At 44.9% G+C, this 22,458-nt stretch overlaps 1 protein-coding gene across 1 annotated transcript in view; it reads left to right on the top strand.

Moving 5' to 3' along the window:
• The window catches only part of VANGL1 (VANGL planar cell polarity protein 1), a 95,429-nt gene that overhangs the window by 6,561 nt on the left and 66,410 nt on the right, over positions 1-22,458 (top strand). The window contains exons 2-3 of the mRNA XM_030203891.1: positions 5,087-5,298; positions 14,608-14,737. Coding sequence (XP_030059751.1) covers positions 5,225-5,298; positions 14,608-14,737 — 204 coding nt within the window. The 5' untranslated portion in view covers positions 5,087-5,224. The remainder of the gene's footprint in view (positions 1-5,086; positions 5,299-14,607; positions 14,738-22,458) is intronic.

Below are 22,458 nucleotides of genomic sequence, written 5' to 3'. Positions count from 1 at the left end.
CCAAGGTTGTCCACGGCTGGGAACCTCACTCATAAGAACATAAGAATAGCCATACTGGGTCACACCAATAGTCCATCTTGCCCAGTATCCTGCTTCCAACAGGTGGCCAATCCAGGTTACAAGTACCTTGCAGAAACCCAATTAGTAGCACCAATCTATGCTACCAATCCAAGCGTAAGCAGTGGCTTCCCTCATGTCCAACTCAATAACAGACTATGAACCTTTCCTCCAGGAATTTGTCCAAACCTTTTTAAACTCAGATATGTTAACAGCCGTTACCACATCCTCCGACAAGTTCCAGAGCTTAACTATTCTTTGAGTGACAAATATTTCCTCCTGTTTGTTTTAAAAGTACAGTGCAATCCGCTTAAGTGCAAGGGTCTGGGACCAAAGAAATACATGCAGCTAACCGGAGCGTGCACTTAACCGTTGTGACCCAAAGAAGCTTGACATATGATAAACATATGTACAGTATACAGTTTCTGTTAACTGACGTTAGGCTTACTTGAAGTAATCAGTCATAGTCCTCTGTACACTCTTGTGTCTGAGTTCCATAGACTACATCTGCCAGACGGTAAAAACTGTCATAGCTCTGACATCCAGTGGCCTCCAGATAGGCCCGCACGGTGTTGAGACTCTCCAGCACTCTTGCAAAAGTGACAGGAGGTTGTTGAATTTCGTCAGCATGTGCCTCGCTGCTCATTTCATCATCAGCTGTTGCCTGCGTGTAGGCGCATATCTTGACATCAGTGCTGTCGTCAGCTGTTTGTAGATCGTAATCAACAGCTACGTAGTGATGAAACTGCTCTTCAGTAACACCGGCTGGGATGTCAGTAGCCTGTTCATCTGACGCGTTTGCAACAGCTGCATTTGTTTCGTCCTTCTCCACATCCCTAACAAAGCTTGCCCGCTTATAGCAGTTCACAATGGTTGCCTGTGTAACATAATTCCAGGCTTCTTTCTGCATATGTAGGGAATCCAACAGTGATAGATTATGAGCCAGTTCAACAGCACGGTTATCCTTGCCAGTCTGGTCATCCATAACGCTCATCAGACGACGTAGCACAAGAGCCCGATAATGTTGTTTGAAATTGGCTATTATGTCCTGATCCATAGGTTGGATCAGAGAGGTAGTATTTGGTGGCAGGAAGACCAACTTGACTTTAGCCTGATATCATCACTGTGTGCAGCACAATTATCACAAAGCAACAAAATCTGACGCTTTTGTGCCCACATTCTAGTGTCTAACTTCTTTAGCCACTGCTTCCAAATTTCCCCAGTCATCCATGAATTTGCATTAGCCTCGTATGACACAGGAAGTCGCTTAACATTCTTGAAGCAACGGGGCTGTTTGCTCTTTCCAATGATGAGTGGTTCCAACTTCTCACTCCCATCCATATTGCAGCAAAGGAGGATCGTCAGTCGGTCCTTCAACATTTTACTTCCTGTAGTTTCGGCTTGTTTGAATGCAAGTGTTCCATCAGGAATTGCTCACTAGTAGAGACCGTTTTTGTCAGCATTGAAAATGTCACGAGGTGCAAACTCGTTCAAGATGGTAGGAAGAACTGAAACAACCCAATTTTCAGCACCAAAGTCATCAGTGTCTTGTTTTTCACCATGCTGTTTCTTGAATTTTATGTTGTTCCTTTCCTTCCATCTTTCCAACCATCCAACCATCCAACAATGGCTTTGAATTCAGTTAGTCCAAGACTTTCAGCTAGCTGATTAGCTTTCTCCATAAGCAGTGGACCACTGACAGGAAACTGTCTGCTCCTGACATGAGAAAACCACAGAAGAAGAGCATCTTCTACATCCTCAGCTTTTCCCGCCCGTTTACGTTTCTGGTGTGGATTTGTATTGTTTTGCCAGTCTTCCAGAAGCTGGTCTTTCTGCTTCAAGACACGTGAAATTTGACTGGGATTGACACCATATTCTTTAGCAATAGATGCTTGACTTTGTTTGTTTTCTAATTTTTTAAGAACTTCTATTTGTTCAGCCAGTGTTAGTCTTACAGTTGTGCAACGACGACGACTTCAGTGTACACTCTAACAACATTTTTTTCGCTGCTTCTGCCTGTGGCAGTTAACCAACGACATTTAAAATTTACCACCCCTTTGTCACGCGCCAATCTGCTTCCATATTCCGCGCGTGCGCTTATGCGGAGTCTTTCCTGCAGAGGAGCGGTCTTAAACCATGCATATAAGCGAATCTTGCACTTATCAGTGGTGCGCTAAACCAAAATTTGTCCCCATAGAAATTGATGGCACCAAAAACGGGACCGAAGTACGGCATGCAGTTAAACAGAGCATGCGCTTATCCAATGTGCACTTAAATGGAGTGCAATGTATTTCCATGCAATTTCATTGAGTGTCCCCTGGTCTGTGTACTTTTTGAATGAGTGAAAAATTTATTCACTTCCACCCGTTCCACATCACTCAGGATTTTGTAGACCTCAATCATATCCCCTCTCAGCCATTCCAATGATTCCCTCGCAGGATTCCTACTTCTGATATACCTGAAAAATGTGTTATTATGAGTTTTCGTCTCTATAGCAGGTCCGCAAAGTGAACAGTAGACAAAGATGGTATTAAGGCAAGCAGTGTCCTTGATGGCACAGCACATAATCCACAAAACTACAAGGCAGGGAATTTTGCAGAAACCATGACAGTATATATAGGAGTTAGCTCTGTGGGTGCTTGAGCACCCCCAATATGAGAAAATTCCTTGCACGTTTCAGGGAGGGGTTATTTCCATTGGGCTTAGCACCCCCAATAATTCTGAAAAGTTGCCTCCTATGAGAGTATGGCTGAGAGCATAAGGTAGACCTCAGGCCCACAAAAGTGACACAATAAACACTCCTACAGTACTTTGGCCAAAAAGGGAATTGATGAATTTGGACACTAATTATTCAGTAACGTGGCATCCAATTTCTCACCTTTCAAAAGTAACCGAAGCTTTCTTCAAAGAGTGTACCACTACACCTTCTATCAACGGTCTGTTAACTACCTGAAGCATGGACTAAAGTATCTTTTATAGCTTTAAAAGTAGAGAGGATATGGATCTAATTTGCAATATGAATTGTTCAAATGAGCAATCACCTGAGAAACTTGTTTAAAAGAAACAGGTAGGAAATCTTCCAATTTTTCAGAGTAATATAATTTCAGGAATAGGAAAAGATAATGACTCAAATGTTTTTACAATATTAGTAATTTTTGAGAAAAAGGCTTCAGCAAAGCTCTGAGCAGAGATGTAAAAAAAAAATATGAGAATTAGCTTTAGTAAGACTCTTCAGAAAAGAAAATAGATCTTTGCTACCCATCAGAAAATATTATAATAATCTCTTTTTACCAAAAATGACAATGACTGGTATTTTGCTAAAACCAGGAAATAACATTTTATTCTCATCTGAGGAAATTTTTTTCCATTGATGCTCTTAAGTTCATAGTTTTTGTTTCTCTGACTTCAAAAAGCAAGAAAACCCGAGAGCAGAATCTCTTCTCCAAAGGAGCAACCTGATAAAAAAAAAAATCAGATAATGAGGAATTCCATTGAATCACTGCATCAAGAGTCATATCAGAAAATTCTTGTTTGAGAAATCCAGAGAGAACTAATATCAGCTCATATTCATCACAGGAAAAGTTAATAAGAGCATCCATCTTTAAAAGATTATCCACAAAAATTGACCAATTCATAACTATTTTAAAACAGTCTTGACTAATGAAAAAGGGTAATTTGCAGTCCTAGTAATTTGGAGTTCTGCAATTTCAAATTAACAAAAATCACATCAAGGGTGTGCCCCAGTTCATGTGTAGGACCATAAAAAGCTTGATACCACCCTACAGAGGATAAGGTATCAAAAAAATCAGTAGCAATGCGATCTTGATCTGCAAGATCTATATGAATATTATAATCTCTCAATAAAATAGTGTTAGCAGCAGTAATTCCATGTGTAAATGAAGCTTCAAAAAGAAAAGAATCTTCATACAAAAGACCTGTCGGGCGATATACCAACAATTAATTAATTCACTAAAGGAGTTGTGAGAAACACTACACTCATGCCTGCAGAGGACTGCTGGAAAGAAGTTGCTGGAAGCACAGTGTTGATTGATATTAATTGGCTGGGCAGTAATTGTAGCATAGGGGTCTTGAACTCTGGTCCTCAGTGGTTGCAAACCAGTTAGGTTTTCAGATGTCCCTAACACATACAAAATAGACTGAATAAAATGGAGGCTGTGGGCATCCAACTCCTTATCTCATGCATATTCGTTAAGGGACCCCTGAAAAACCAACTGGTTTGTAGCCCTTGAGAACTAGAGTTTGTTGTTGACACGAAAACATTCTGGTAACTGATATACAATAACGAATGGTCAGCACAAACAGACTCCATATACTACCTCATAGAATGAGACAAAAGATGCAAAAGTATACTAGATAAAATAGCACCCTTACGAACAAGAACCTCACGCAGGTATAACTCGAGACCATGGTTCAACTGTTGCTGCTGAGTCTATTTTCCTTGTCTGTGGGACTAGCCATTTCTTTTTTTTCGTAGGGGTTTTTCCGTGCTGTAGCTCTGTCTCTGCTGCTGGCTCAGTACTCTCCTGGCATTCTTGAGAGATGGGGTATGTCTCTTTGCTGAAGGGGGGTTCGGGCTCCCTCTAGGCGAGAGGGTGATTCTTCCTTCTGCTGAGTTCATCTCTGTTTCTTTTGGAGGAGCCACATACTACTGTTTGTGGGCTGCAGTGTCTCCTGGTCTTCTACCTGTTCTGGGATTCTCTAGGCTGCGCTGCTCACATGCTCCTGGGCATTTGACATAATTATCCACAAGGTTAAAATGCTCTTACCTTGTTTACAATGTTCTCTGTGTGCAAAATTTTTAAAATATGTATGCTTTGTTCAGATGCTATTTTTCTAAAACTCTGGGTTAGCAGTTTTATAGATACTGTAAAGTATAGAAAAGGACACTGCAGTTTAATTGCGTGGCTTTGATTCCACTGCAAGGGACGATATCCTGAACTTTGTTCTTCTTTCTCTACAATAGTGAGTGTTTAAGCAGTAACTTTCTTTTTTTTTTTCCCCCTACCAGATTCATGTTGCCCTCCAAGTCTCACGGAGTATCTCAGGGCTTGAAACCCTTGGAGACTAGGGCAGTCTAAGGACCAACCTTGGAAGGGTTCGACGAGGGACAAATTAAGCAACCTAGGAGGACCAATGCTTTGTTGCCATGGATACTGAATCCACGTATTCTGGATACTCCTATTACTCGGGACACTCCAAGAAGGCTCACAGACCACCAGGGTATGCAGTGGGCACCATGCTGCTTTATTTGGGAGTATTTGGGCAATGCAGATTGGAATATTGGAACTGTATTGTCAGATCTCTAAATAAGGGACCCCCACTGAATGAAGGCTGTTTGACTTCTGGAAGTATTTTGAGCATTGGTTAAAGCTGCTGGAATTCAAGTCCGTGATAACTGTATTTTGCCTCATCTGATGCCATACTTTGTGTGGCTGTTGCTTTTTGTTGCCATGATGGATGCTGATTTGAGGAAGTGTGTTAAGGTCTATTTACACCCTCCCACCACCACCCTCTTTATTTTGTGAGTTGCAAACAAATCTACCATGCAGACTTATATCTGCTGACCCTTTTAGAGAGTACAGCACTCTGCTGTTCCATAGTAGACTGACCCGTTTTAAAGACCCCAGTGGAGCTGGGAACTAGTGGTCTAGTGATAAGTTTAAGAAATGCAGAATGGCTGTAGATTGACTGTGGGGCCTTTGCATCCTTACAACTAAGGCCCATCTGTGCATGCCTCAGACCTTCTTGGGGTCAGGTTCAGTAGTAGGGTCTGACTGGACTTTCAGACTACAGATCCTCCTCACATAGGTCAAAGTGGAAACTTGTTGGAAGATGTAAAGTTCTGCTAAAACCTGGTTTTAAGCAGAGCATTCTTTCCACTTGTATTTCAGTTTTTTCTTGGACCACATTTGACATAACACTCACCAGTATTTTCCCCAAGGTGGTTTTGGATCTTGCCACTACATGTGGTGATGATGCTGCTTCTTGAAATGATGGGTCTGATCTATCTGCTCTATTGGAAATGCTTGCAGATATCTCCTGGCATAACGCAGCATACAAGGATTTTGATAAAGACAAAATTGTAGGGGCATATAGTTGTTAGCATACAATCAGTACCTTAAATTGGGAAAGTTGGGCGGTTGCCACTTTAGTAAAGAGTACATATGGGTAACATCCCAGACGTTGCCTGGGTACACATTGTCCAAAAATTCAGTATTAGAGTACGTTCCCACCATATTTGAAAATAAATTCCTCTACCACACCTCCTCCAACATACAGCTGATTTAGCTGAAGAGAATAAAGAAATGTGTGTGGGGCACATATACCACCTGTAAAGTACATAAGTACATAAGTAATGCCATACTGGGAAAAGACCAAGGGTCCATCGAGCCCAGCATCCTGTCCACGACAGCGGCCAATCCAGGCCAAGGGCACCTGGCAAGCTTCCCAAACGTACAAACAATTCTATACATGTTATTCCTGGAATTTTGGATTTTTCCAAGTCCGTTTAGTAGCGGTTTATGGACTTGTCCTTTAGGAAACCGTCCAACCCCTTTTTTAAACTCTGCTAAGCTAACCGCCTTCACCACTTTCTCCGGCAACGAATTCCAGAGTTTAATTACACGTTGGGTGAAGAAAAATTTTCTCCGATTTGTTTTAAATTTACTACACTGTAGTTTCATCGCATGCCCCCTAGTCCTAGTATTTTTGGAAAGCGTGAACAGAAGCTTCACATCCACCTGTTTCACTCCACTCATTATTTTATATACCTCTATCATGTCTCCCCTCAGCCGTCTCTTCTCCAAGCTGTATAGCCCTAGCCCTCCTTAGTCTTTCTTCATAGGGAAGTCGTCCCATCCCCGCTATCATTTTAGTCGCCCTTCGCTGCACCTTTTCCAATTCTACTATATCTTTCTTGAGATGCGGCGACCAGAATTGAACACAATACTCAAGGTGCGGTCGCACCATGGAGCGATACAACGGCATTATAACATCCTCACACCTGTTTTCCATACCTTTCCTAATAATACCCAACATTCTATTTGCTTTCTTAGCTACAGTAGCACACTGAGCAGAAGGTTTCAGTGTGTTATCGACGACGACACCCAGATCCCTTTCTTGGTCCGTAACTCCTAACGTGGAACCTTGCATGACGTAGCTATAATTCGGGTTCTTTTTTCCCACATGCATCACCTTGCACTTGCTCACATTAAACATCATCTGCCATTTAGCCGCCCAGTCTCCCAGTCTTGTAAGGTCCTCTTGTAATTTTTCACAATCCTGTCGTGATTTAACGACTTTGAATAACTTTGTGTCATCAGCAAATTTAATTACCTCGCTAGTTACTCCCATCTCTAAATCATTTATAAATATATTAAAAAGCCCCTGTTCAGCCAAGTGCGTTGAAATGGACAGTTTAAAATTGCTGTCATGAATACACAGCCACTCCTTATTGGATAAGGAAAACCCCAGATCCTTTTCCCATTTGAGCTTATAAAGTGGTTTGTTTTGGGGTCCCCCATTAGTAAGTTGTAAAGTCTAGGTATAAGTTTCTTTTGTGAGGCCTCAGCCAAAAGAGTTTCCTCAAAGGGAGTGTGTTTCTGTTGCGTCCAGTCTCTAATGCATATTGACTGTAACGGATGTCTAATTTGAAGATATATATAAAACTCTGTGGATGAGAAGGCATATATGCTTTGTAACTACTGAAACGATTTCAAAATTCCATCCTCAATGCCATTCTGCTCCCATGATCTCAATAGATTACCTTCCTACTGGGGTGCATACATCAAGAGTGAGCATAGTGGGGACACTACAGAGAACCACTTATCACTCATCTTCTCAAACATTGATTTGTGTCAAGTATGGAGGTGCTCTATCCAAGCATATACAAGTATATGTAGGTTCCCATATTAAATTAGTCCATTGTTTAGGAGGTGTAATATACCCTTCCCGGTACATACCCAAGTTGAGGATCATGCCCATCCATGAGTACACTTAATTGGGATGCTAAATAATAGCTCTCGAAATCAGGAACTCCCAGTCCCCCTTGACCCTGTCTCCTCTGTAAAACTCTTCTTGATGTTCGGGAGGGGGGGGATCTTTTTTCCAAATGGAGTCAAAAGTTTTCTTCTGTAGAAATCGTATATGGGATTTGGGCTTTCCAATCAAGAGAGTCTGACCCAAAGAAATTTAAGTAACATCTTACATACTGCAGTTCTGCTCAGCCAAGAATGATGAAGTGTGTTTCCATCTGTCTAACAGTGAAATTTCTTGGAGCAGCTTGCCATAATTTAATTTGTAAATGGAGGTTAAATATTAGATATGATTTTTCACACACCCAAATGGCAGTGTATTTTTAAAGTCCAATACTGTGCCCTGGTCTAAAGTTACGTTGAGCAGTTCAAAGCATTCATTTTAAATTTAGAGTGAGCCATATATTTGTAATTCTTGGAGAATATGAGGTATGGAGAAACTTGTATCACCCACTGTTAGAAGAATATTGTCCTCAAACAATGTTGTTTTAAATTCCTCACCCGCTGGTCGAATACCCTGGATGTGTTTTGCTATGCGAATTTTTGCTGTCAGTGGCTCTACTGCTAGGGCAAAGAGAAATGCGGATAATAGACCCCTGTCAAGTGCCTCTGTATAAGCCAAATGTATTGGAGTGTCCTCCATTAGTTCTAATTCTTGCTGTAGAGGATGAGTAGTTTGAGGGGGAGGATGTGATTGGGTTGGTGTTAAGTAGGTTCTTTATGAGTTGATATTGTTTTTTTTTATGTCTGTGCCGCTGGTTGTAGTTGTTTGTGTGTATTAGAATCTTTTGGCTCTTTTGATGGCATTTTTGTAATTTCTGTGTGACTGCTTCCATGCATTGTAGGTGATGCTATTTTTTGATTTACACCATGTTTTTTTCTAGTTTCCTGGTTTGTAATTTTAGGTTTTTTAGTAGGTCATTAAACCATGGTGATGGGTTGCGCCTACATAGAATTTTAGTGCACAGTGGGGCTATTTCGTCCAGTATAAGTTTGCACCTGTTGTCCCATTCTGTAAGGAAGTAATTTGAGTTTGGTTGTGTAGACCAGTTGTTGTTGTAGATTTGTTGCCAGAACCTTTCTTTGTCAATCCGTCCTCTAGTGATGATTTTTACAGGGTCTTGTGTTTTAGGCTGGCCTTTTTTTCGCCAGTGTAGGGATAGTGTCGATTTGTGATGATCCGACCAGGGGGTGGCAGACCATTTGATATCTGATATGTAGATGTTTTGGTCAAATGTTTTTTTTTTCTTGTTAGGAACCAATTTGTCAAGGGCTGTTTTGTTACAAGGCTATTTTGTCCAAGCTATTATAAAGGATGCCCTTTCAATGTTACATACATGATCATTTCTACATAAAACAACACATACACATCAACTTGCAGTTTCTCTGTAACATCTCTCAAGTCATGCTGTCTGTGCAATGTGGTTGGGGAGATGTCTGCAAAAATAGCATTCTCTGAGGACAAGCAGGCTGCTTGTTCTCACATGTGGGTCGACGTCCGCGGTGGCCCAGGAATCGCCAAAAAGTTTGCAAGCAAAATAAAATCAGTCTTTCCAGAGAGTTCTGTCACGCAGGCAGCGCGAACGACTTCCTGCCTGCTGTGCGAGCGTGCCTATTCAGTTCTTTTTTTTTCTCTTTATCTGTATTTTTAAAATAAAGTATTTATAAGTAGTTTTGCGTACTTTCCTTTAATTTTTTTCCCTGTTAAAGTTTCCTTTCTTTTTTGACGCGGCCAGCCTTTTCCCTTTTTTGTGCTTTTTCTTTCTTGGCACAATCGCGTTGTTTGATTTTGCTGAAGCTGTTTTTCCTTCCATGTCATCGAAGACACCCAGCGGCTTCAAACGTCGTACTCTGTGCAACCGGACCATCTCAGATACAGATACCCACTCCTCTTGTATCCAGTGCCTTGGGCCTGATCATAGCCCAGCCGCTTGTAGTCTGTGTCTTCGTATGAAGAAACGGACCCAAGCGTCTCAACGAGAGAAGCTTTTTGGGGCCTGGTCTGGTCCTTCGACATCGGTACCGAGGTCGTCGGCGTTGACATCGACAGGAGCATCAACGTCGAGGAGAGAGGTAATGGCTGCTGAGAGACCAACTCACGCTGGGAGCAGTGAGGCGTCGAGTGGGTCTCCACCTGCCTCGAGGCTTCCTGTTATGTAGGCCCGGCCCCAAGGAGATGTGAGGATTCCACGTCCTCCTCGGTACTGAGGAGTCTCGACGGGCATCGAGTGAATGCTAAGAAGCACCATCATCGTTCTCCGTCGCACGGTACCGGGGGCTCGGGCGTCGAGAGAGTCGGCACCCGAGAAGCGTCGGCGTCGAGAGGACCGCTCCCCCTCGGTACAGGAGGTGCCGATGCGTCGGTCTCCTTGCAGCCCGGTACCTGCTCCCGAGCCTCCACGGATTCTGACACCGCCTGTTCCACTGGCCTCACAGCCTTCTCCGATGGTGGCTCTCGATGAGTGCTGGGCAGACTTATACAGTCAGTGTCAGCGCCGGTAGTGGGAGGCGGGGCTAGTGGTTGGGAGGCGGGGCTAGTGCTGGTAAGGGATTTGCGTTACAAGACTTATGAGGAGAGACTTGATGACCTGAACATGTATACTCTGGAAGAAAGGAGAAATGAGTGATATGATACAGACGTTCAAATATTTGAAAAGTATTAATCCGCAAACGAACCTTTTCCGGAGATGCGAAGGAGGTAGAACGGGAGGAAATGAGAATTGAAGGGGGGCAGACTCAAGAAAAATGTCAGGAAGTATTTTTTCACGGAGAGAGTAGTGGATGCTTGGAATGCCCTCCCATGGGAGGTGGTGGAAATGAAAACGGTAACAGAATTCAAGCACGCGTGGGATAAACATAAAGGAATCCTGTTCAGAAGGAATGGATCCTAAGGAGCTTAGCCGAGATTGGGTGGCACAGCCGGTGGCGGGAGGTGGGGATAGTGCTGGGCAGACTTATACATTCAGTGCCAGAGCCGGTGGTTGGGAGGCGGGGATAGTGCTGGGCAGACTTACACGGTCTGTGCCCTGAAAAGGACAGGTACAAATCAAGGTAAGGTATACATAAAAAGTAGCACATATGAGTTTATCTTGTTGGGCAGACTGGATGGACCATGCAGGTCTTTTTCTGCCGTCATCTACTATGTATCCGGGCCTTGTTTCCAGAACTTCTGGAAGGCTTACTGTGACAATCAGCTTCGGTGTTGGGGGTGCTTGCGCCTTCTGTAACATCTGCTGCAGCGGTTTCTGGCCCTTTATCTGTGGTGAGGTCTCTGACTGCAGTGCCGCCTGCGGCATCGGCTGCAACCCAAGTTGACTCCCCTTCGACGTAGGTGGAGGGAGCTTCGCCGCGGTCGGATTGGGCGTCGATTTCTCGACATTGCCACAGAGGACATCGTTCCTCGGTGTCGAGGCAGGTCCACTGTCGGAGTACCTTGACACAGGTTGTATCCGACACTGAGCAGGAGCGCTCATGGGAATCAAATGAAGATCCCAGGTACTTCTCTTCCGATGAGTCCTTTGGGATTCCCTCCAACCCTTCCCCTCCACTGGAAAGAAGACTATCTCCACCCGAGAGTCTGTCTTTTTCCTCCTTTGTCCGGGAAATGGCTATGGCTATTCCCTTCCCTGTGGAGATTGAGGATGAGCTGAGGACTGAGATGCTCGAGGTCCTGGATTTTCTTCTCCACCTAAAGAGGCTGTGACAGTCCCTCTGCATAAGGTACTGAAGGAAGTCCTTATGCGAAACTGGTCCACCCCTCTGTCTGGCCCTGTGGTTCCCATGAAAGCTGAGTCCCAATATTGGATCCATGGTGAACCTAGATTGATGAGGTCCCAATTACCCCACAATTCCATGGTGGTGGATTCCGCTCTCAAGAGAGCTAGGAGTACTAGAGACTATGCTTTGGTGCCCCCAGGCAGAGAAGCTAGGACTCTTGACTCTTTTGGGAGAAAGACGTATCAGGCCGCTATACTCGCCGCCAAGATCCAGTCTTACCAGCTCTTCATGAGCGTGCACTTGCGGGACTCGATACAGCAACTGTCGGGCTTGGTGGCTGCACTCCCTATGGAGCTGGCCGAGCCTTTTTGCCAGGTGCTCAGGCAGCAGAAGGCGTGTCGAAAGTTCCTGGCCAGGGGTACGTTTGACACTTTTGATGTAGCATCCAGGATCGCTGCTCAGGGTATAGTGATGCACAGACTCTCATGGCTGCGTGTCTCTGACCTGGATCATTCTGTCCAACAGCGAATGTCGGATGTTCCTTGCCGGGGACGATAATCTTTTTGGTGAAAAAGTAGAGGATTTCATTGATTAGATCAAGAAGCATAATGATGCTATGGATTCTCTCTCCCACCGGGCACCTTCTGCTACAGCCTCCTCATCTAGGAGGTATTTTGGAGGGGAAGAGAAGTGCTCCCTATTCCTACTCTAGGCGTAGGTACACTCCTGCTTTTCGGCAGCCTGCCCAGGCTCAGCCCCAGCGCGCTTGTTCTCGTCAACAGCGTGCATCTAAGGCCCACTCTGCTCCCCAGCAAAAGCAAGGGACAGGCTTTTGACTGGCTCCAGTTCAGCATAGCCTCTGTAAAAGTGTCCGTACTGGACGACTTGCCAGTAGGGGGGAGGTTGATGTTTTTTCACCAAAGGTGGCCTCTCATAACCTCCGACCGGTGGGTTCTTCGAATAGTCCGGTTAGGATACACCCTCAATCTGGAATCCAAACCTCCAAATTGCCCACCAGGAGCTCATTCTTACAACTTCCAGCACAGGCAGGTACTTGCAGAGGAATTCTCCGCCCTTCTAAAGGCCAGTGTGGTCGAACCCATTCCACCAGGGGAAGAAGGGCTGGGATTCTATTCCAGGTACTTCCTTGTGCAAAAGAAAACAGGGGAGATGCGTCCCATCCTAGACCTAAGGGGCCTGAACAAATATCTGGTTCAAGAAAAGTTCAGGATGGTTTCCCTGGGCACCCTTCTTCCTATTATTGAAGTGAACGATTGGCTATGCTCTCTGGACTTAAAGGATGCTTACACACACATCTCGATACTTCCAGCTCACAGGAAGTATCTTCGATTTCAGCTAGGAACACAGCACTTTCAGTACTGTGTACTGCCCGTTGGCGTCTGCGCTCAGGGTGTTCACAAAGTGCCTGGCTGTAGTCGCAGTGTTGCTACGCAGACTGGGAGTGCATGTGTTCCCTTGACGACTGACTGGTGAAGAGCACTTCGGAGGCAGGCGCTCTACAGTCCATGCGAGTGACTATTCAGGTACTAGAACTACTGGGGTTCATGATCAATTACTCCACTCCGTCCCATCTCACCCCAGTTCAAAAATTGGAATTCATTGGAGCTCTGTCGAACACAAAGACAGCTCAATCTTATCTTCCTGGATTGAGGGCAGACAACCTCCTGTCCCTAGTGTCCATGGTTCGAGCGTCTCAACAGATCACGGCTCGGCAGATGTTGAGACTTCTGGGGCACATGGCCTCCACGGTTCATGTGACTCCCATGGCACGCCTACACATGAGATCAGCTGAATTGACCCTAGCTTCCCAGTGGTATCAAGCTTCGGGGAGTCTAGAGGATGTGATCCAACTGTCCACCGACTTTCGGAATTCCTTGCAGTGGCAGATGATTCGATGTTTTGGAGCAAACAGTTTTATTATTTACGTATAAAAAAAATGGAGCCACTGTAGCATTGTTCCCCTGAGCCCTGCCCTTTTGCACCAAGCAGTCAATAGCTGGTGATCCACCAGGCCAAAAGCACTTGATGAATCGAGCAATATCAATATACTAGTAAAAAAGCCCCGTTTCTGATGCAAATGAAACGGGGGCTAGCAAGGTTTTCTTCAGAGTGTGCATGTGGGAGTGTCCCTGCCCTCTGCCCTCTCTCCCTCCCCCTCCCCCCTCCGAGTCCAGTCCTTCAGTGTTAAGTTTCCTGCTGTGCTGTGTTTGTGTTACAGAGAGAGTGATAAGTTTCCTGCTGTGCTGTGTTTGTGTTACAGAGAGAGTGAGGGCGTCTCTGTCCCCTCCCCCCTCTGAGTCCTTCACTGTTAGAGAGAGGGATTTCGTGTTCTGCTGTTTTCCTTCACTCATGGGGAAACCGGATATCTCTGGCGCTTCACACTTCCGGCTGGAGGCTTCATAGAACGTTGGGGTTGCCTTTTATATATATAGATTTCTCCCCTTGTCAAAATTGCTGAACATGGTATTCATATAAAGGCAGGGGTGGGCTAGGTCTCCTGAGATTTCTTTCAGCCCTCTCTAACTAGCATTCTGTGATCTCTGAATTGTGGATACAGTGTATGTTGATGGCAGCTCCCTAGAGAAGCTGGTGATGTCTTGGGCAATTATTTTTAAAATTATGACCAAAACAACTAGAACTTTTTTTTTTTTTTTTTAAATCATGTTCTCTTCATGTGTAACATGCCTGAGTTAAGGAAACTGGCTGTTTACTACAGTGTTGGGTTCTTGTAAACTTATGGTATCCTTTCTATCCATAGGGAGAGGAATCGAGATAGGCACAAATCGCGAAGTAAAGATGGCAGTCGATCTGAGAAATCTGTCACCATCCAGGCACCCCCTGCAGATCCCCTCTTGGGGAATGAGTCAACCCATGAAGAGGAGGTACAGGTAAGGGAAGAGGGTAAGAGCCAAAGATACTCTTTTCTAGCTTTACATTTTCAGATAATGTAATATTACATATTAAAATTTTGGACTGAGGAAGTGTGCTTCAGTTAAGTGACCTTGCACGTTCTAGCCTTTCCTTGTGTTGTGCCAACACTTGGGCGTCTTAGTACCTACTGCAGCCATGGGGGTGAACAGATCATCTCATCTGCCTGCAAAGTTAAGAGTTGGTGCATATTTCATGTTCTTGTTTATCTGGTAAGAACCTTTAGAGAGTCTATAGTAGAGCTGAATGTATTTTGAAAACAAGTCTTTTTATTCAGTGATAGGGTATTTAGCTGTCCTGTTCCAGTGTTCTCCCCAGGACCTTTTGAATGGGTGTACCACCAGGCTGATTTTCCTGAATACTTGGCTAACTTAACAGAAAAGTTTATAATACTGTGTACTACTCCTTTGCACCTACCCGGCTGGCAAATATTTCTGGGGAGAACACTGCTTTAATATTCTGTATTAGTTTTGTTTAGTACTGTGAAGGGGGCTTTGCAGCGTGAAAACTTTAGACTAACTGGGCCAGTTCAAATTGGTTTTTCCAGGGTGATGCTACTGGTACTTAATGGATTCAGCTCAGGGCTGCCCTTAAGGGAGGGCTGACGGGCCTTTTAGCTGTCAATCTGTGTTGTAACTTGCAGGTAAAGTTCAGCGTTCTTGCATATTATTTCTCATGGACTGTATGAAGATAACACAATTTTATCTTGATTAGCGTTCTGTGCTGTAGGAGAGGCAGAGAATGCATAGACTGAACTGCAGTTAGTAATATATTTGTGAAAAGAACCCTGTGGAAGTTTATGGGATGCATATTGGCTCTATTATGGGGAGGAGGAGGATGCCATGTACCAGGCCAACAGTGTGTGAGGAGAAACCACATACTAAGCCCACTGTGTCCTACCATGCACCTGGTTTCTCTCAGGGGCAGTTTCTCCAAATGGGTTAATTTGGGGTGAAGGGGGTGATGCAGCACTAAGCAGTGTAGCGCAGCAGCACACAGGGCCTGTGGGGATGATATGAACAACAATGTTGTGTTCCCTGTGGTTGGTTTTGGACTTGGATTGCGAGGAAGAGAATGGAGCTTGTACTCTGCTGGAAGAGTGTAATTTTGGCATTAGAATTGATCATTGGGTCTATAGAAGTTGCAGCTGCAGGATTGTAACAACAATATGGCCAGAAGCCTGAACTATTATTCTTCATGTGTAGGGGCCAGTTATGCAGAGGCATGTTTTCCTCTCTAACTTAGAAACCCGGAGAAACTGAAATACATCCTCAGGCTGAATAGCTTTTACAAATGTTACAACTGGAAATAGTTCCCAAACTGAATACATAGTAACATAGTAGATGACGGCAGAAAAAGACCTGCATGGTCCATCCAGTCTGCCCAACAAGATAAACTCATATGTGCTACTTTTTGTGTATACCTTACCTTGATTTGTACCTGTCCTTTTCAGGGCACAGACCGTGCAAGTCTGCCCAGCACTATCCCCACCTCCCAACCACCGGCTCTGGCACTGAATGTATAAGTCTGCCCAGCACTATTCCCGCCACCGGCTGTGTCACCCAATCTCGGCTAAGCTCCTTAGGATCCATTCCTTCTGAACAGGATTCCTTTATGTTTATCCCACGCGTGCTTGAATTCTGTTACCGTTTTCATTTCCACCACCTCCCATGGGAGAGCATTCCAAGCATCCACTACTCTCTCCGTGAAAAAATACTTCCTGACATTTTTCTTGAGTCTGCCCCCCTTCAATTCTCATTTCCTCTCGTTCTACCTCCTTCGCATCTCCGGAAAAGGTTCGTTTGCGGATTAATACTTTTCAAATATTTGAACGTCTGTATCGTATCACCCGTTTCTCCTTTCTTCCAGAGTATACATGTTCAGGTCATCAAGTCTCTCCTCATAAGTCTTGTAACGCAAATCCCTTACCAGCACTAGCCCCGCCTCCCACCACCGGCTCTGGCACTGACTGTGTAAGTCTGCCCAGCACTCATCGAGAGCCACCATCGGAGAAGGCTGTGAGGCCGGTGGGACAGGCGGTGTCAGAATCCGTGGAGGCTCAGGAGCAGGTACCGGGCTGCAAGGAGACCGACGCATCGGTACCTCCTGTACCGAGGGGGAGCAGGTCCTCTCGACGCCGACGCTTCTCGGGTGCCGACTCTCTCGACACCCCTGAGCCCCCGGTACCGTGCGTCGAAGGAGAATGATGATGGTGCTTCTTAGCATTCGCTCGATGCCCGTCGAGACTCCTCAGTACCGAGGAGGACGTGGAATCCTCACATCTCCTCGGGGCCGGGTCCGACGAAGGTCGGTCCTGGGGGCCTACATAACAGGAAGCCTCGAGGCAGGTGGAGACCCACTCGACGCCTCACTGCTCCCAGCGTGAGTTGGTCTCTCAGCAGCCATTACCTCTCTCCTCGACGTTGATGCTCCTGTCGATGTCAACGCCGACGACCTCTGTACCGATGTCAAAGGACCAGACCAGGCCCCAAAAAGCTTCTCTCGGAATGGAAAATAACTTCATTTTCTCCTTCGGAGGATACAGGGCATTCTTTATGTATATGGCATTCCCTCATGATGCTTAATGTTTAAATGATATATTTAGTGGTTTACTGCTTTTAACAAAAAAGTAGCTTTCTAATCTGATTCATGATTTATAGACCGCACTAGTACCAGCAGGAGATTCTAGGCGGTTTACAATATAAGAGCCCACATAAAGGTGAGGAATAACTGTAAAAGCATATATTGAGTATAGGAAAAGAATTTTAAAAAAAATCAGTAAAACCTGTCAAATAAGAATGCTTTCAGCGTTTTGCATAATCATATATAATCTGATTCCAAGCAGATAAAAACATGTAGTTCATTCCAAGTAGCAACCATCTGGAAGGAAAACATGGTGCTAAGCTGACATTTAAACCGTATACTCTTAAGTTTTGGAAATGGAAATTTCAGTAACAGACTATCTCGAACTCTGATGTATTTCTATACAACACCTGAAAAACAAGTAAGTTTAAAAAGCAGAAGAGGGTGTATAGGTTCCATTAATTTTTATACAAGCTTCTGGCCGAGCATAGATCTGATGAAGCCAAGTAATAAAATGGCCAGAAAATCCCATCTTGCCCAAATGCTCAAACATAAAGGACCAATGACCCCTATCAAACACCTTCTCTGTGTCTAGTGACAGTAAAAGCATAGTCTGATCCCAGCTGGCCTGCTGGATAAGGTGTAGGGCTCTATGAACGTTATCATAAGTCTGCCGGCTTAGCACAAAGCCAGATTGATCACTATGAATCAAATAAGGCAACACCTGTTGTAACTGCCGGGCTAAAATTTTTCTGAACAATTTATAACCTGTATTCAATAATGAGATGGGTCTATAGGAGGCGTAGAATTGGGGGTCCTTCCCTGGTTTGGGAAGTACAGATATAGCCGCCAATCTGCAAGAGTCTGGCAAATGCCCACCTGTTTCTAAATAATTGAATATGCAATGCAACAATGGGGCCAAATGATTCCCAAAACATTTATATTATTTATTTGTAAAACCATCCAGCCCTGGGGCCTTTCCAGCAGGCAAACTCTTAATAGCCCAGTGTATCTTGTCTAACTCAGTAGGGTGGATAAAGTCTCATTATCAGAGGCAGATAGCTGAGGAATGTTAAGAGTTTAAATATGACTCCGCCATGGGAGAAATATCTGGGGTATAAAGTCATTCATAATAACAAACAAATGTATCCCTCATGCCTGCAGTGGAAGTATGGCGTGCTCCACTATCATCCTGATTAGAGCTTATCTGAGACTGCGCTGTCCTTTTTTGTAATTTATGAGCTAAGAGGCGGCTGGCTCAATTACCAAATTCAAAATGCTGCTGTTGCACTTGTTGCAATGTTGTCGCCACATCTGCCAACTGCAGCTCACACAGCTCTACCCTGAGATTATGCAAGTCGCCCCCCCCCCCCCCCCCCCTTAAAGGTTGTGTCCAAGACTTTAGCTTGATGTTCCAGGGTACTTATTTTTCCCCGCAATTCCTTCTCCTTACTGTCCCATATAGTTTTGATATGGGCCTGCAAAGCATTAAGTTTGCCCCGCATGACTGCCTTATACCCACTGCCTTATGCCTTTCCCAAAGTGTAATTGGATTGACCTCCCCAGTATCGTTATAATGTATATATTCTAAAAGATTCTCCTCCATCTGACTCACATTGGCTGGGTCTTGCAAGAGTGCATCATTAAGACGCCAATATGGAGTCCCCCTCTATCCACTCCCACTGAAAGCTCCAGCTGCACCAGAGAGTGATATACAAAGGGCCCAAGCCTTCCATTGTATCGCTAAATCCCCAAGCCAGTAATCAATATGAGAGTCTGTTTTGTACACTGCTTAGTAAAATGTGTATTCCTTCTCCTCATAAAAGGAGGCCCTCCATAGATCTACCAGACCCCAATGAGCCAAGAAGGCCTTAATTGTTCGCCTGGCCTTTTGGGCATAAGTGATTGCTCTTGAGGAATTGTCCAACATTGGATTCAATGTAAGATTAAAATTGCCCCCTAGTAAAATATTACCTTGAGCACATTTTAATCCTTGTAAAAATAACTATTGGTCTTCATTTGAAGCATAGACGATAAGCAAAGTATAAGTTATAGAACCTAATTGGACTATGAGCAGAAGATATTGTTCCTCTTTATCCTTCACCACCTTCTGAGCTGCCCATGGGTACTTATGAGAAAAAGCTATCAATAATCCCCTTTTCTTCTTTTAGACAGCATTAGAAGCATAATATATGTTGGGATATTTCCTGTGCCTACAATACTTTTCATGTTCAGAGAGCAAGTGAGTCTCCTGCACAAATGCCATTGCTGCATTTATCCTCTCAAGCTCTTTGAATAAGAGCTGTCGTTTAGATGGCAAATTAAGGCCTTTAACGCTGTAACTTATCAAAGTTATCTTATCCATGTATTGAGTTCACCAAAAATGGAAAGCACCCAGCTGGATTTTAAAAGTCTTGAGAACAATCTCCTCGTTAAAACCCTCCTACCCACTCATCCCCCAAGGAGACCCCCTTTATCCCCTCCCCCTCAGTCCAAGTGCAGAGCAGTCCCTCCTCCATGTGGAGAGGCTGTCTAGTAGAGGAAGTGCGTTCCACAGGGCCCCCCCCCTTACTATAAAGCTCACTGCATATTATAATAGAATATCCAGCTTTCAATTTGTAAGAACAGTAACATCTAAGATTAAGAGCCCATCAACCAGAAACAGGCTCGATCAATCAGTCTTTGTGGAGACATTCCTCCAGGGCATCTTCTGCTAGCAAGTCGCTCAGCAGCAGCCTCAGACACACTTTTTGCAGATAATTGTCTTTTCAAGCTGCCACCACCTTTAGCAGCCCTTTGCCACTTCGGCTGTCCAGATAGCCCGAGGGATGTATTACATCTGGGTGGCTGCTTCGCTGTAGTAGAAGTGCTGGTCTCTGCCACCATACTTATCTGATGTATTTTGCCATCTTTGCAAAATATTAGTGCAAATGGATTGCACCATTTGTATTGTATGCTCACTTCTCACAGTTGTAGAGTACTGGCCTTAGCTCCATATGAAGTTTCAAAATGGCGCTTGCAAGGTCTTGATAGACCTCTATCGGGTATGAGTCCCATTTAAAATTGTGCACTTTGCTGGCAGCGTGTAACCCTTGCTCTTTAATTTTATAGTTGGTAAAGCAGGCAACTGTGTGCTTTGGCTTGTTGTTCCCAATGCTCTATGGGGTCTGTGTAGCTGGATAGTGGACCACTCCTTGCCAGGTAGAACCCCTACTATACTTTGCACCGCATGTTCACAGTCTTATGTAGGCGGAGGTTTCAGGCACTCCTTGAAAGCGCAAGTTGTAGCACATAATTCTGTTTTCCATATCCTCCATCTTGTGTAAAACCAGGTCATGTGCAGTCCGGAGGTCCTTCAATTGTGCATGCACTTTTGTGAGAGTGTCAAGAGTGTTCTTCAAGATTCTGCTCTGTGTCTACCTGGTGCCCGAGCTCTGTAATATTGGTGCACAAATCCACTCCCAGCGTAGCCAGCTCTTCTCTGACTGCTTTAATATCAGTTCTTATTTCTCGGTGCCACTCCTGAATTCCCTGCAAAGGCTCCCTGGTTGGGGTTTCTCCCACGTCTCCTACCGCAGACAGCTCCGGGGGACTGCAAGCTCAAGTGCTGTGATGCAGGCAGCTCCATTTTGATCTCCAGCACATGCCTTGTGGCCCTAGGCCCTGCCACCCCAGAGTATGCGAAACTGGATAAATCCATCGCTTTAGGTCCAACACTCATTCCAGGGTGCGCTCAATGTGCACTAACCAGTAAGGAAGCCTTTTCCTCTGTTAAGGCTGGTAATGATTTAAAAAAAAAAAAAAAAAAATTTTTTTTAGGGGATTTCGCCTGTAGTTTTCTCCCTTTGCTGCCATTCCTGGTGGTGACGTCACTTCCTCCCCCTGTCAGGAATTTTTTGTTCAAAAGATCTACCTGTAGGTCTCCTGCAAAAGGCCCAGACTGTCCTCGGTAGTTGCTCTGACCCACCCATAGTTCAAGGCTGAGGTGGTATCCAGGCTCAATATGTGGCCTGGGCCAGCTGTGCTGCCTATTATCCCCACAGCCAGCCTGCAATCTTTCAAATGTAGTTAAGAAGGCCTCTGAGTCATCATGTGGACCCAGCTTGGTAAGCGTTAGGCCAGACTGGGGCTGGGAACTATCAGGTTTGTGGGTCCGGAGCTTGTTTCACCTTGGTCTCGTTTCTGAGACCCTGCAGAGAATGGCTTGCTTACTAGATTTTGCATTTCCGTTGTGTAGTCCAGCCATTGCAGAAAGTGGTGTTGCTGGAGAGCCTGTTTCTCGACAGTCTTTTTCATGTGAGCCATTTCTTCCAGTTGGTGTTGGAGAGTCTTCACCAACCACTTGGCCATGGTCCTATGAAAGGAGATACACAACCAATTGTGGATCTTGTGGGCTAAAGTTGCCACCTTTTCTCAGGGCCTTAGGTACCTATACCTCTGCCCAGAAAAACTGCACTTTTTATATGAATCAGCAATTCCCACCTCTAGGTATCTCTGGTACTTGCTTCCTTCAAGGTGTCTCCTTGGTGAAGGCGCCTTCCCAGAGCTCCACATGCTCCTTGTTCCTGCTAATTTTACATCCTACTCATTCCCTGGATATCTATTGTATATACTTGACTACAAGCTGAGAGTTTTGGGCCCAAAAAAGGCCAAAAATTGGGATCTCGGCTTATAATTGAGTCAGAAGAAATTTCTGTGCTCCACAGAGATGTGACACTGGCCAGCTTGCTTTCATTTCTGTGCATACACTTCTGTGTTGGTGGCAGCAATAATTTCCAGAAGGGAGCAGTAAGAAATGCTGGTCAGCACCAGGGGGGGGGGGGAGGTTGAGAGAAGTGCTGGTTCCAGGCTGACCAGCACTTCTCTCACCCCCCCCCCCCCCCCCGTGCTGACCAGTATTTCTTGCCGCTCCCTTCTGGAAATTGCTTCTGCCACCAACAGAGAAGTAATACTGGCCCAGCTTGCTTTCATTTCTGTATCAGCAGCAGCCAGGAGGGAGTGGTAAGAAATGCTGGTCAATACGGTGGGGAGGGGAGATGGAAGCAAGAGTGAAGTGCCGGTCACATGGGAGGAGGGGGGTAGAAGAGGGAGAGAAGTG

This window comes from Microcaecilia unicolor, chromosome 5 (assembly GCF_901765095.1).
Source record: "Microcaecilia unicolor chromosome 5, aMicUni1.1, whole genome shotgun sequence".
Classification (NCBI taxonomy): Eukaryota; Metazoa; Chordata; class Amphibia; order Gymnophiona; family Siphonopidae; genus Microcaecilia; species Microcaecilia unicolor.
The sequence above is the reverse complement of the archived record's forward strand: the minus strand, read 5'-3'. Positions and strand labels throughout refer to the sequence as shown.